General features: G+C 56.4%; 1 protein-coding gene across 7 annotated transcripts in view; it reads left to right on the forward strand.

Annotated features, from left to right (window-relative positions):
- The window catches only part of SBF1 (SET binding factor 1), an 86,020-nt gene that overhangs the window by 53,635 nt on the left and 17,641 nt on the right, over nt 1–14,744 (forward strand). For 4 of the 7 annotated variants that reach the window (XM_030014398.2, XM_030014400.2, XM_030014402.2 and 1 more), the window contains exons 5-16: nt 2,518–2,628; nt 4,563–4,586; nt 5,807–5,912; nt 6,462–6,594; nt 7,857–7,965; nt 8,825–8,938; nt 9,694–9,771; nt 10,326–10,439; nt 12,551–12,679; nt 12,896–12,994; nt 13,641–13,845; nt 14,208–14,320. In XM_030014398.2, the coding sequence (XP_029870258.1) occupies nt 2,518–2,628; nt 4,563–4,586; nt 5,807–5,912; nt 6,462–6,594; nt 7,857–7,965; nt 8,825–8,938; nt 9,694–9,771; nt 10,326–10,439; nt 12,551–12,679; nt 12,896–12,994; nt 13,641–13,845; nt 14,208–14,320 (1,335 nt within the window). The remainder of the gene's footprint in view (nt 1–2,517; nt 2,629–4,562; nt 4,587–5,806; nt 5,913–6,461; nt 6,595–7,856; nt 7,966–8,824; nt 8,939–9,693; nt 9,772–10,325; nt 10,440–12,550; nt 12,680–12,895; nt 12,995–13,640; nt 13,846–14,207; nt 14,321–14,744) is intronic. The other 3 variants (XM_030014399.2, XM_030014405.2, XM_030014404.2) reach the window with 1 other exon arrangement.

Raw genomic sequence — 14,744 nt, forward strand, 5'->3', positions numbered from 1 at the left:
GGTGCTCCCTTGGTCTGAAGGAGGAATCCACCTGGCATTTAGGATGGGCTCTCTGCTAGGTTGCCCAGGTGCTGGGCTTGTAGGAGGGCAGTATTCTCCATCAGACCAGGCTGTGTCCTTCCTTTTTCCCCTCCCACTGCGAGGGTATTGCTTCTGGGCTCTGCCCTGTTCTTGAACCTCTTGTTCACAGCCCGCTCTGTAAATGGGAGCACATGGTGTTCCCTCAGGGCATTCAGTGCTGAAGGCATTAATAACTGACAGGGGAAAAAAAAAAAAAATCACTCTGTTCTTTGGCCTGGAGCTGCTTCAAACAGCAGAGACTTTGGGCTTCGCAGACTCACAGCCCAAACCATGTAGCTGAGGTTGGAGGCACCTCTGGAGGTCTCTGGCGCAACCCCTGCTTGAGCAGAGTCAGCTGGAGCAGGTTATCCAGGGTATCATCCAGTTGAGTTTTGAGTATCTCCAAGGATGGAGACTGTACAACTTCTCTGGGCAACCTGTGCCAGTGTTCAACCACCCTTGCAGTAAAAAAGTCTGTATACCTAGGTATTTTATTGGGAAAGTTCTCTGAGCCTAAGTCAAGCCTGTCTTGGCTGATAGGTAGTGTTAAAACAGCAACTCCTTTCCAGCAAGCAGGAGCAGTAAGACTGAGATAAAAGGGAGTGTATGAACAGAAATGAGCCTGCATCACCACTCCATTTTCCTTGTTGCGAGCAGTTGCATTGTATGGTCATTCTCGCATCTGGAATGGCGTTTACCACGCCTGGCCATCCGTGGAGCTGGAATTCTCTAACACATGGGAGCCATTCATTTTCTCAAGCCTGGGAGAGCGGAGCGAGATCAGCTGGGCTGTGGCGTTTGCTGCTCTCCTGCTGGGCAAAGGCTGGTTGTGATTGGGGATGACTCTGGAGGAAAGTGGGTCAGCTAACTTGTTCTAAAAGACAGACGTTTCCTGCCAGAGCTTCTCCCCTGGGGAACCGCACTGAAATGGTTCCTGGCTCGTTTTGGTCCTTGTGTACCCAGCCGCTCATCTTCCCTGGCTAGTTTTGTTAGGAGGCCCAGTAATGTTTGCATTGTGCGTTTGGCTGCCTGATTTCATTGCTCATGTGCTTGAATTATTCACCTTAGTGATTTTTGAGGAACAAATGAGTGACAAGAGCACTACAGTCCTGTTGTTCTGGGCCTTGGGTCATTTCCCCCTTAGCTGTGACACAAACCCAGAAATGTCTCTGGGTGTCCCCAGAAGGTCTCTGAGCGTGGCAGCTATGGGAGCAGGATCTCTGCTCTGCAGCAGCGAGTGCCATGTGCCTCAGACCTGCTCGAGGGAAGACGAAGCAGCCCTGCTTTCAGGCTGAGGTCATGGCAGGACATGGTGTGTTTGCCTGTTGAGTGAGGTTTGCCTCTTGCGTTGCTGTTCCCTGTCCCGGCCAGGAGAAGGGCGACAGGTGGAAAACCTGCCTTTGCCCTTTGGGTGAACAGATGGATTTCACTGGCTAAATTTGAAGTGCAGCCTGTTACTTCCCCAGCCCAAGACTCGAGTTGTGGCTCCTTCTCTTCTCTGATTAGAGGTCTCTAGCCCAAGACCTGGACCTGTTGGTCCTCTTGGTCAGCACAATGCTGGACTGAGAGTCTGCCACTTGCTCAAGGTGAGGTCAAGCCATACACACGTTATGCCAGGAGCCTTCACCACTGTTCGTGAACGTGCAGGAGCATGAGCTTGCTCTTCACGCGGTTATTCCAGTGTGCAGTAGCCTGTCTGGCCCCTTCTCTCCAAAGCCCCAGTATCTGTGTTTTCTCTTTTCCTCACTGACATGGGGAGATGGTTTGAGTTAAATAAAAACACCCAGAGGGTGCCTTGAAGACAAATTCCTCAAATTCCTTATTCATCTGTGTATTATAGCTGTGTTGAGCGCTGCCTTGTGCTTGTGCCCCCTAAGCCCCTCTGTGCTGGAGCTGGTGTTGCTTCCCAAACACGCCTGGTGGGCAGACAGCAAGCAGAGCAGGACCCAGCCAGGTGTCTGGGCCAGCCCTCAATGGAGAAGTGGGTCTTCTTCCCATCCCTTGCTTGAGGTTTTTGTGAGACTTGATGCAAATCTGCAGGGATGGAGAGTGCTTGGGGGTGCTGGAGAAGTCCAGCTGGTTTTGGTTGCCTCTTTGCGTGGAGCTTTTGAACCCCCTCCATGCTGCTCCTGCTAAGCTCTAGCCCAGGGGACATGCCTGGGGATGGCTCTGGTGGTGTTGGTGCTGGGATAGGGAGGTGCTGCTGGCTGGAAGCAAACTGAGCACATGTTAAACATCCTGTCCCTGTTGATGAAGACTCACTGTGAGAGGTCTGAGGGGGAAGACTTTGAGCACTGCACCCAACAGTTGACTGTCACAGGGTGTGTTTCTGTCTGGAGTCAAGCACTGGGAGCCCCTCCATGCGACGGTGTTCCAAACTGGAGCCCCTCCCCAGCTGCACCTGTACATGTCTGCTTTCCACCCTGATGCTCAGCTGTGCTGTGCTTTCCTCTCCAGAACAGCCTGGGTTTGATCTATACCATCTACGTGGACGGACTGAGTGTGTCCTTGGAGAATGTTATTGGGAACCTCCTGACGTGTACCATCCCCATCACCGGGGGAGCTCAGGTGGGTAACCTGCCCCTTCCCTCTTACCTCTCTGTGCTTCTGCCTCCTAAGCAGCTCTGACAGAAGCAGGGATGTTTTTGCTCAGCTGTATTCTGGTTTTGCTGTGCTGGGGTGAGCTGAGCAAGGCTGATTTGACTCGTGGGCAGAGTCTGGCTCAGTGCACTGGCAACTGAGCAGCTGCCACAGTGCACTGCTACTGGCAGGTGCTTGGCTAGTGCAGGCAGTGCCTTCCCAAGTGCTTAAGAGTAGAAACAACAAACCTCTGTGATTTGGAGCTGCTCAGCTCCTAGATCAGCTGAGAAGATCTTGCTGCTTCGCTTAGCTACAGCTTGCTATGACTAGGGAGCTTGGTCTTGGCTCCTTGCTCCCTCCAGGAGGGAGTACTGGGTGGCTCGACCACCAACTGGCTTACGTAGTCACTGATTGATCTGTGCAAACAATTGCCATGGTCTCTGGTCATTCCTGCATCAGGGAGGTCTTGCTCCTCCACTCAGCCCTGTCTGATTGCCTGGAGAGCTGCTCCAGAGCCAAGTGGTCATGGGTCATCTGTGAGAGTGGGGACGAGTCAGCTCTAGGGAAACGGGCCAAGCAAGGCTAACGTTTGCCAGATGAGCAGCTCGGAGCTCTCTCCTCAAACCGCTGGCTTGTGCGTGTGCATGGCTGACATCTCTGATGGACAGGGCTTGAGGAGCAACAGCCTCGCTTGTGCCCAGAACTGAGGCCATCAAAGAGAAACCTCCTGTTTTTCCCCTCTGAGCCATGTGTTCCTCTAGCAGTCTTCCTCCTGCTCTAGGAAGGCCAGCTGGGCTCAGTCTAGCTCATGTGAGCAGCAGATGGGTAAGGAAGGGCTAATTGAAGCTGACTTGGAGATGACAGAAGTGAAGAGAGCCCAGCTGCACCATCTGGCAGGAGGTATTTGGAGACAGCAGTGTAGTGCCCTGGAGGAATTCTGCCATGCTAACACCTGGAATGTAACCGTGGACGTGCATTTGTCTCCTGCTGTGGCTTCACTTTCAGCTGAGCTCCACTTCCCCCAGCAAAAAATGCCATCTAATTCTCTTGCACCCAGGCTGTGCCCAAGTGGAGGAGCCTTTGCAAGGCTGGGGCAGCACTACAGGTCTTTGGTGCCTAGAGACAGAGGTTTCTTCCACTGCTGCGGCCCGTGACCCTGAGGGGAAGCTGCTGTCTTGAACCTGTGTGTCTGTGCAGGCTTCTTGGGCAGGTGCTTTCTGCTGGGCAGAAGTGGTGCCCCTTGGGCTGCTGTCACGGCTCGACGTAGGTTTGGTGCTTCTTCTAATAATCCAGAGCAATGCAGGTCCTGGGAGGGCCCAGCAGTGGTCCTGGTATTTGCAGGAGAGGGATGGATGCCAGTCATATCCAAGTCCTCCGGAGAAGAAAGCAGGGTGCTGCCCGCACCCAGGGGGCTGTGACTGTGCGCCAAGCGTCCCGGGTTTGCTCTGGCTGAGGGCAATAGCAATAGCATTCCTGCAGGATCTGTCCAGATCTGTCCGACTCCATCTGGTTCCTCCCTGGTGAGATGCGTAAGCGGCAGTATGGGAGAGGAGAGGCTGTTTGGACCAGGGCAGCTTCTCAAGCCGCTGTGGCTCGCTGAACAGTGCTTTTTGGCACAATTATTCGTCACCTCCCAGTTCTTGCAGGATCGATCTGTGCTGTGGGAACAAGTAGTGTGCTACAGGGAGGACAGTGTGTTGGTGGCACTTCCCTTCCCGTGCTTTACCTGCTCTGCTGTGTCCAAACGCTCTTTTCCAGTGTAGTAGCTAAAGCTTTTGCTTTGTGCGTGTGTGCATCTCTCCTCTCCAAGAGTGTTGGTCCCTGCTTGTTGTTGGCCTCTGCCTGTGTTCGTCTTCCCTGTTGTCTTGCTGTCTTTGTGTGTTTCTAACTGACTGTGCTATCTCTGTCTGTCCCTATCTCAGCTTGACGCGGACGACGAAGCAGCGGTACGCACACCTTTCCTTTCATTGGGTCTGTCTCCTCGTTAGCCGCCTCTCTTTTATTGTTCTTGAGGGTGGCATACGGTGCAACTAGCGCAGTGGTGGAAGCCTCGGCACTGTTAGTCTCTGTCAGAGCACCCTTGGGTGTGTGTCTGTGTGTGTTGCACTGACGGGCAGCAGGGAACGTGTGCCTGGGCTCTGGGGAAGGGGGTTGCTTTCCTGTACTGCAGCAGACTGGCTGTGCGCTGTTTGTGTCTCCGTGAGTGCACTCTCCTGGGGGTTGTGAAAAAAGTGGTGGCCTGGTCTGGAAGACCAGGTCAGGGGTGCTTGTTCTGCTCTGCCAGAATGGCGGCGCTCAGCAGATTTCTGGGCTGTTGTGGTGGCGTGAGCTCTTGTGGCTACAGGGGGCTGAGTAAGGAGGTGGTTTGCGTGGCGAAACCTGCTATTGCAGAGGAGTGTTTTCCCTAGAGAGGTGTAGAAAGAGGAGAAGAGGGCCAGTGATCTGGTCCTGGCCCAGCCCCTGCAGCCTGGGAAGAGGGTGGGGACGTGTAGGCTTCCCCATGCCACTGGGAATGAGCTTAGGTCTGGGAAAAAAATTGTATCGGAGAAGAAGCAATGAGACTGTGCCCAGTCTGTCCATCCCCAGCGCTCCTACCAGGAGCCATCAGGGCCTGCTCACGCTGCCTGGCTGAGGCACCCTGTCCGATGGGAGAGGCTGCAGAGCTGGTGCTGCTCCTTTGCCTGGCAGTGCTGGCCGGACATGGTGCAGGTGAGCTGTTCCCCTCTGGTAGTGAGGTCCTGGAGAGCCCTCGTGTGCTGTGTCGCAGTGCGGGTCTCGGGGCTTGCTGCCGCCTTCTGCCAGCCGTCAAGGAATTGCTAGTGCTGGCTGGGACTGCCAGCTGTTTCAGCAGGTCTCATTCCTCCCCTTAGCCCATGGCCCCAGCCAAGCACGCGACGTGTGTTGTTAACAGGGTCTTCTTCCCTCTTCCTGCAGCAGCCTTGCTCCAGCCGTGCTGCCGTGAGGCCGTGTGCTGTGGTAGGACATGCTGCCCCGTTGGGTACGAGGGTTGTGCCAAGGGCACAGTCGCCCTGGCCCTGTGCACCGGGGGGATTCAGGCTGCCGCTGGCTTGCGGAGAGACAGCGGGGCAGCTGGCTTGCCCTGGATGCTTGTGCTCGCCCCTTGCTTGGGTGGACGCCCAGTGACCAGGTCTGTTTTCTCTTGCAGAGGACGATCTCTCTGGGAGCAGGGGACAGGCAGGTGATCCAGACACCCATCAATGACTCGCTTCCCGTCAGCAGCTGCAGTGTGGCCCTGCTCTTCCGCCAGCTTGGTGAGACTTCTCCCCACACCTCCTTCTCACCGGGTCCGGTGCCAAAGCCAGCTGGCCGAGTCCTGAGCTGGAGTTCCCTGCACGTCGCTTCCCACCACACTCCTGAGCCTGGCTTGTCAGCTCAGGGCTCTCTTCCAGCTGCAGCCACCTCAGACTGAGCCCTCCCCAGTCCTGCTTTGCCTTCCCTTTCCCAGGAGGGCAGGACACTGGCAGCTTGGGCACAAGACGTGCAGCCAGATCTCATAAGAAACAGCCTGGGTGGCAGGAAGGAGTGCCCAGAGGTGTGCTGCTGTTAGCCTTGTGCCTATGATTAAAGGACACTGGCAGCTGAGGAGGGCTGCTGAACATCTCTCAGAAGAGGGGCTTCCTTGGGGGAGTGTGTACCTGGGTGACCCAGAAGCGGCTTTTTGGGAGGATTTTTAGCTCCTCTGTTGTGCAGAATGTGGAGATGGGGAGTGGGATCCAGCTCGGGTGGGGTTTAGTGGTCTCTGGTGGGGTGCGAGAGGGGAACCCTCATTTCTGAGCGCTCTTCTCTCCCTTTCTCCCCAGGCATCACCAATGTGCTGTATCTCTTCTGTGCAGCGCTTACTGAACACAAGATCCTGTTTCTCTCCAGCAGTTACCAGAGGCTGACCGATGCCTGCCGGGCTCTCCTTGCGCTTATGTTCCCCCTCAAGTACAGGTGAGGGCACCCCACCGCTCCTTGAGCCCCTCAGCCCTCTGATGGTAACGTAGAAGCAGCTAGGGCCTGCTGAGCCCGTCCTTGCTCCCCCTTCCTTCACGCCCTCGCTGCCTCCTGGTTTCATAGCTAGTATGACTGGTAACTAGCCGTGTTTTGGGCACTGCCACTGAAGGGGCAGGTGAATGCCCACAGGTCTCAGCTGTGCTGAAAGCCCCTTTCTTGAAGCCTTTGGCTTGCACAGCAATGTAATTCTGGAGTTTGTCCACAGCAGCGAAGGGGTGTGAAGCTTCCACCTCTGCCTCCCTCCTCTCTAGGGTAAGACCAGGGCTCTAGCACTGGAAGCAGGGAGTGAGGCATTACCAGCAGTGTCTGTAGCTCCAGGAGCTGCTGGCATGCACTATTCCTAGCTGTGGCAACTCTTGACACAGGGAAGCAAGCCTGTCAGGTGAGGCCAGAGGTGCTTATCTCTCCAGAATCTGTCCCCTTTCCCTTCTCTCAGCTGCATTGCAGCCTGTGCAGAGCACAGAGCACCAGTACACCGCTTCTGCTGGCAGCCCTCTGTCCCAGCCCTGGGCACAAAGTCTCGCTGAATGGGGGGGCTGGACACCGAGAGGCTTCCAGAAAGCCGTGGTGCAAATTCTGCCCTCCCTAGAAAGGGGCACGCGCATACAGGGCTTTTGTTAAGGTGCCGGCGGTGGTGGCCAAGCCGCCGTGGTGACTTCTGTGGGATGGCTGGCACCCTGCTCGCCCCAGCCCTGGGGAGCTGGTGATGCTGTTGACCCACAGGGCCCAGCTGGGGAGGAGGACGCCAGCTCGCAGACTGGCTGCCACTGGGGCTGTTTGCACATCTCCCAAGTAGGACAGTTGAGATAGACAGGCCATTGTTGCTGCCAGCTCCTGTCGTACTGTTTCCACGCTGGCCTGCCATACCCCCAGGCTGCAGAAAGGCTATTTGTATTCCAAAGAAAGCTTTCTTTTGGAGTTAAATTGCTCTGCTGGAAACCTCTCCCTCAGTCAGCCTTAGATTATAACTCCAGGGCCAGAGAATGATCATGGTCAGTGTCCACAAGCCTTCAGAAACCTTGCACAGCTGTAGGGCACGTACTGTCTGAAGGGCTGAGAGTGCTAGGAGAAAGCCTGCCTTCCTGGGGACATAGTCACCCCACAAACTCCAGAGGGGGATCATCAGCTGGTGTCAAGGATGGTGCTTGGGTAGAGAGCAAGGCTCGACTGGCTGCAGTGATGCTCTTTTTTGGTTGCAGTTTCACGTACGTGCCCATCTTGCCTGCGCAGCTCCTTGAGGTACTGAGCACGCCAACACCCTTCATTATCGGAGTCCACTCCATCTTCCAGTCGGAGACGCAGGAGCTGGTGAGATGCCATGTACCCCGTCCCTTGTTCCGGGAGCAGAAGCGGTCCAAGGAAGAAGCAGGGGTCGTGTGCCAGCAGTCTCAGATAGCAGCAAACGTTGTCCTGAGGGTGCCTGGGGCAGCAGGCTGAGCACGCCGGCTCGCACAGGCTCTGCTTGTTCAGGCCGGCCAGCCCGGGCTGTGATCCAAAAGTGCCGCACAAGCCAAGCAGGGCTGGCTGGGCCACGCGCCGTCAGGGCTTTGCGCTGCAGAGCCTGCACACGAACGGCTGGGGTTAACCAAGGATTTGATTTTGAAACTCGGCTGGCAGCGCTGGTCCAAGAGGCTGTGTTGGCACTTCAGACTTCAGTTCAGAAACTGAATTAAGTCAAAGCATAATGAGTCTGATGTAAACTGAAACAAGCTTTCGTGCAGCCTTCTGAACAAACTGCAGCGTGCCGCTTTAGTTAAGCAGCACAGCCTCTGCGTTGGGCCAGGGTCAGTGTTTGACACCTCACTCAGGCTGATAAGGTGCCAAGGAGTGTGATGCCACGAAGTCGGGGCAGGTGCCTGCTGAGCAAAGCTGCATCCCTCTCCTGCCAGGTTATCCTCCCTCTGCTGCCTTCGTTGCAGGGAGTGATGGGATCCCTTTATAGCTTGTGTATTGGCAAATGCTTGTGTTTGGTGACAATGGATAAGACAAAATAACTACTGAGGGCTAGAGTGCTCACAGAAGATGGAGAGGAGACATTCACCCTTCCTAAGCCCTCCTCTCCTGAGCTGGGCTTACCCCCTCGCTAGCTCTCCGTCGCCCAGCGGGAGGTGGTGGGGAGGGTGTCAGAAAGCCTGGCTTTGTCTCATGCCTGTCCTGCCACTTCCAGCTGGATGTTGTTATCGCAGACCTCGATGGCGGGACGGTGAATGTCCCTGAGTGTGTACATATCTCCCTGCTCCCCGAACCTTTACTCCAGCAGACCCGGGAAGCCCTCTCCATGGTAAGTGCTGCAGCCTTTCCCCCATCTGCAGGGTGCAAACACCGTGGGAATGACACACATTTCCAAGGGGAGCTGGGAATGGAGCAGCAGGGACTCCTCTGAGGGCAGAGGTCCATATTTTGGGGTCCTGCTGACCATGTCACAGGAGACCTTTCCTGATCCTGATGGCCTCTGGTGTGTGGCAGTGCTGGCGGGGGGGTTCTGCCAAAGATTTCTGGGAATCGGGTGGCTGGCTCCCAGCCTGTGGGCAGGAAGCAGCTGCAGCCCCGAAGCTTTTCTGGCTGCTCGCGTGTTCCCAGAGACCGCTGGCCATGCGAGAGCGTGCCCAGGACAGCCGCGCCAAACAAATGCTGCATGCCTCAGCTTCTGCTCCTCAACTGTGGCTGGGGGGAGCAGGAGGGGGCTGGTTCTGTGGCAGCCCCGCTGTGCTGAGCCCCCAGCCCTCCCATGGCATACAGCAGAGCTGGAGAGGCTCCCCCTTCCCCACTGCCCTCAGCCCACTGAGCTGTCCCCAGGGTCCACCCTCTGGGCAGTGGGGCTTCATGAGGAAGGGTCAGGCCTTGAGGCTTCCCTTGCATGACAGTGTTTTCTGATACCTGGTGGTTCCAGCCCTGTAGGTTTGTTTCCAAGGCCCTTGGACCTTTTCTGTGGGTATTTTTGGGTCTCTGGGGAATGCTGCTTTGGTTTTTCCACCTGTGAAGGTAGAGATCCCCCTGGGCCAGGGCCTGAGCATGCTTTGTGCCTTGTCTGTGCAGGTCTTGGACCCAGAGCTGGAGGTGGCAGATCTCGCATTCCCCCCTTCAACGATTTCTGCTTCTTCTCTCAAAATGCAGGTGAGTGGAGCGGGGAGGAAGGGGGACCCTTCTTGTGAGGCTGCCATCCCTGCTGGACACCCCGTTTTTTGGGCATGGAACGGACAGGCACAATTTCAGGCCCGTCTCCATCTCAGTGTTGCTGCAGTTAAGAGGCAAAGCACAATGGCAAAAGGCAAAGCTGTGGCCTGGAAGCCATCAGTGCCATTTCAGTAGCTGGCCCATGGTCAGGGGCTGCCAGGTTTACTGCTGCGCTGGAGCAGTGGTTGGAGGCAGACACCAAACGTTTGGGCACTTCAGCAAACCCTGGGGCTGCAAGAGCTCCCTTTCCTCTGTGTGCAGCGTCAGAGATGCTGTGAAGGGGAGGCAGAACAGTGAATCCAGCCTACCGTGTCCCTTTTTCCCTGGAATCTCTGCCGAGTTTCCTGCCCAGCTCAGCAGATGCTGACCCTGACATGTGGTTTGATCCCCTCGCCTCGGTGCTGGGTGTAAACTCCTGCCCCGGTGAGCTGGCTTGTCTGCACTCTCTGCTTGACCAGGCAGGCTGTGACCACGCTGTCCTTCCCTCTTTGCAGGATAAGGAGATCCGTGCTGTCTTCCTCCGCTTGTTCGCGCAGCTGCTTCAGGGCTATCGTTGGTGTCTGCACATTATCCGCATCCATCCTGAGCCGGTCATCCGATTCCATAAGGTGAGGCGCTGGCATGGGCACGGGCACACATGTGCAGGAGCTGGCAGGCACTTCTGGCATGCTGGGTCTGCCAGCCTGGCTCTGGTCTGAGCAGGGGAGGCGGCTCCTGGAGGGAAAAACAGCTGCTGCTGGGAGCGGTGTGATGGGGAAGGGAGGAAGCCTTTGGGGCCTGGCCAGCGAGGGAGGGCAGGGAGCGTGTTTCTGCAGTGACTTGTCTCTGTCTGCTCTATGGCCTCCTGTCCACGTGGCAGAATTATTTTTTCAAACTGTCCTATGGAGTAACTCTTGACCAAGTGAGTTGAGAGGAGGTTGGGATGAACTGATCTATGAAGAGGTTTGCACAAATACAGCTGTATCTAGAAGACAGTTCTGTGTTTCCAGTGGGTGACCTCTCCTACATCACTCCTGGGTCCACCTGCATCCCTTGTTTGTCCTTGACCGTCCCGAGGTCTTACGGGTCAGATTAGCACTTCCCTGTTTACGCTCGTGTGTGGTCAGATGCACTGCAGCTGGCGTCCCGTGTGCCTTGGTGTCAAGCAGCCTTTGAGGTTCACAGAAGGTGTCCCTCATGGCCTGGCCTGGAACTGGGGATTTTCTTAAGATCTGGGGAGAGGAAGGAGGCAGGACCTGCCTTCCCTGGCGCTTCTGGGCTGTTAGCTGTACCAGAAGGGCTGGCAGGGCAAGGAGAGCAGGGAAAACCTTGAAGTGTTTGGGCATCCATGGAGGAGACCTAATGCAAGAGCAGGCAACAGATGGGGCGTGAGAGCAGAGGGACTTGAGCGTGGCAGCTTGGTGTGGCCATGCCACGCGGCCGTGCCCTCCCCGCTGCACACTCGAAGTCGCTGAGGATGGGCGGGCAGGAACCTTCCTGCTGCCTGCACCTTCCCGCTCTGCCCAGCTCACCGCGAGGTCAAGGGGGTAGCACCTTGTACCCGCAAAAGCGTGCCAGGAGAGTGGATGCGAGCATGCACACACCATGGACGGCCTGGGCTCGTGCATCACCAGTGCTGCTCTGTGCTGTAAAATGTGCTTTGGCCTCTGACATTTAAAGTCAGCAGTGTGTTTATAAAGGTTTTAGCCATATTTTTATGCTCAATAAAGATTACCAACAGGTGCCCGACAAAGATTCTGTAGTTCCATAAAATCATAAACGTGCAGTAAACATGAGAAAATGCCCTTTCATAAAACTGCTATAAAGTGAATCAAGTATAATGAACTTCCATTTCATAAAATCATTCTGTGCAGCAACAGTATGCAGTACAAAATAGCCTGAATTTCACTTATTTAGCTGCTTTGGCCACAGCAACGTCTGTGCCTCTCTCTCAGCGGGTTTAGGGACACGGGACTCAGCAGTCCGTGTTCTGGTGCAGTGCCTGTGGCTCCAGCATGGAGGGGGCTCCATGGCTGGTCCAGCTGCTTCGCAGAGAGGTGAGGAGGGCGAGCGTAGGTGGCATGGTGGCCCAGAGGTCCCTAGTGTTGTTGGGGCTGTGGGTGAGTGGACCCTGCTGTAGCACCCTTGTCCCGTCCCAATCAGTGAGTTGGTGTGCAGTGAGCAGGCGAGGGTGTTTGGAGGAGCAAAAATTGTTCCCCACTGGCTGCTCCTGCAGGCACATAGTGAGCCGTAGCCAGTGGTTCTTGGGTGGGATGAGCTCCCACGCTCATCTGCCGAGGGGAGAGTCCTAAGGGCTTTCTGCAGACACAGGAAACCTGGTGCTTCGGGCTCCCTTTGTGGTGCTGGTGAGAGGCTCCTTCAAAGCCATGTTTGGGGAAGAGGTGGGGTGAACAAGCGTTGTTCTGGATGAGGTCCTCGTCACAGCTGCCAGAAGGAGTCTGCAGCAGCTGTGTCCCTCCTTCCCCTGGTGTGCACACTGGGGCTGATGCTGGCTTGCCACCAAGCATGTCCTGCTGAAAATGTGTCTCTGCTGCGAGCCAGAGGCGCACGTTTCGTGTCCCTGCACCTGCGTGGGATGGGGAAGGAGGTGACGTGGTCCCACTGCCACATGGGCACCTGTCCTTCACTGCAGTAATGGTGTCATCTACTCTGCCACGTCAGCCAGGATCACTGATGCCTGGACAGTGCTGCTGACGGTGCGCACTCTCCCCTCTTCCAGGCAGCCTTCCTTGGGCAGAGGGGGCTGACGGAGGATGACTTCCTCACCAAGGTGCTGGAGGGCATGGCGTTTGCTGGCTTCGTGACTGAGCGGGGGGCCCCGTACCGCTCGATCGACCTGTTTGATGAGGTAAGTGGCAGTTTGGCAGCAGCACCCCCCTGCCCAGCTGTCCCATGCGTCCTTGCTCTGCTCAGTTCCCCCTGCCCCTTGAGGGACTGAGCCGGGGATCTGCTGTGACACTCTGGCTGTAGCGTTGCACCCAGGGATGGAGCTGGGGTATGGGAAGGGTGGCCAGATCCTGTCCAGCAGGCAGCTTCTCCTCTCACCCATCTCTTCTTCTCCCAGCTTGTGGCTTATGAAGTGAAGCGCATGCGTGCAGAAGAGGGGAACAAGCAGAAAATACTGCGGCACATCAAGGAGCTGGCGGAGAAACTTTACAAAAACGTGAGTCCTGGAGGTCTGAGCGCAGGAGGGGGAAGCTGCTCGGAAGGGGGTACAGGGCAGGGAGAGGCTGGGTCGGAGCCCCGGTTGGTCTGTCCTCCCACCATAAGCTCTTGCTGGAACTGACGCTTGCAGTGCATGATCCTGTCCCCATCCGCTGTCACGTGTGGCAGGGTACCTGCTGATGGGCCCAGAAGTGTCTGGCCTGCTGTGAGCCACTCCCAGGAGTGAGATTCCTCGGTTTCAGGTGGCCTGGACATTAGGCACTCCATGCCTTTGCTCCAGAGCAGCCACTGTGCTTGTGGCTTGATCCAGGGTGGGCCAGCAAAGGTCTTCTGAAAGCAGAGCAGTGCCTGTGGGGCCCTCGGCCATCTCGGGACAGAGCTCCTGAATGGTGCTTTGCTTGCTGCTGTGTTCAGGGCCAAATCGAGCTGTCCATGCAGCTCCTGGGAGTAGAGCGTGCCAGTACTGCTGCCCAGACAGCCTGCCCTCAGGGCTGCAGGTTTCTGGGGGCTGTAAATACCTGCTGGGAGAGTGTTTTGCCTCAGACCAGCAGAGGTTGCTGAAGGATGCCTCACTGGGGCTCCTGCCCTGGGAGAAGGTGCGTGATGGCTGCATGCCTGAAAAGAAACTCTCTTTGCTGTGCCAGGAGAACCCCTACCCCGCGGTGACCATGCACAAGGTGCAGAAGCCCACGGAAGGCTGTCACCTGCGCCTCCACCAGAAGCCTTTTCCCCGTTTGGATGAGGGGACAGTGCAGTGGATCATCGACCAGGCCACTGCCAAGCTGCAGACAGCTCCTCCTGCTGTGAAGGCGGAGAAGAAATGCATGGTGCCATCAGGACCCCCCATCGGTACGTGTGCGCAGAGGGCCTTTCCATGCAGTGAGAAACCCTGCTCAGCATGAGCTTTACCATGGTGTTGCTGGCTCCATTTCACAATACAGCATGTCCAAGGGTCCTGTGTGAGCAAAACGTGCCTTGGAGAAGCAGCAGCACTGTCCCCATTAGCTTCTGCCCCTTGGGCTGCTTAGAGCTCCCTTGAGTCTTATCAGCCAGCATGAGGGGATGGCTGAAGACCCCGTAGTATTCTTCCAGCATGAGCAGTTGGAAACCAGAGCCCTGCCCATGCAGAGCAGGGGAGGGGGCACCCATCTCTCCCCACCCAGGGGTGAAAGTCCTGCCCTGATTGAATTAACAGGTGATTCTCTCCCCAGCTGCCATCATGGAGCGCAATGGCAATGCCCTGGCCAACAGTGCCCGTCGCCTGGAGGTCGTCAGGAACTGCATCTCCTACGTCTTTGAGAACAAGATGTTAGAAGCCAAAAAGGTGAGGGGGGGCTCCTGAGTAGCTGGTGGTTGAGGGGAGGAGGGAGGGGGTTGCTCTGCCTCTCCTCTATGGCAGACTGGCGAGGACATTCCCTGCCCATGTCCAGATCTCTGCTGACCAGCTCTGTTCCCGTATGTTCCCGTGTTCCCCTCTCAGCTCTGTTTCTCCATGTTGCATCCCTGGGCTTTTGGCTGATTGCTCCACTGAACCAGCTTAGCACTATTTCTGCATCTCCTGGTGCCCCCCAGGGTCTGTCCCGTGGAGATAACCAGACTGGGGTCCTCCCTGGCCTTGCTGAGCAGGGACCTTCCAGGTCAGATGTGGGGTTTTGCTCTGGTTTGTCTCCATGTCCAAGTGCGGATGAGCTGTCTTTAAGCACCCTGGTGCCAGCCAACACAGCTGGAATGTGAAGCCCTTCTTGTGC

The sequence above is a fragment of the Aquila chrysaetos genome, chromosome 5, assembly GCF_900496995.4.
Source record: "Aquila chrysaetos chrysaetos chromosome 5, bAquChr1.4, whole genome shotgun sequence".
NCBI lineage: Eukaryota > Metazoa > Chordata > Aves > Accipitriformes > Accipitridae > Aquila > Aquila chrysaetos.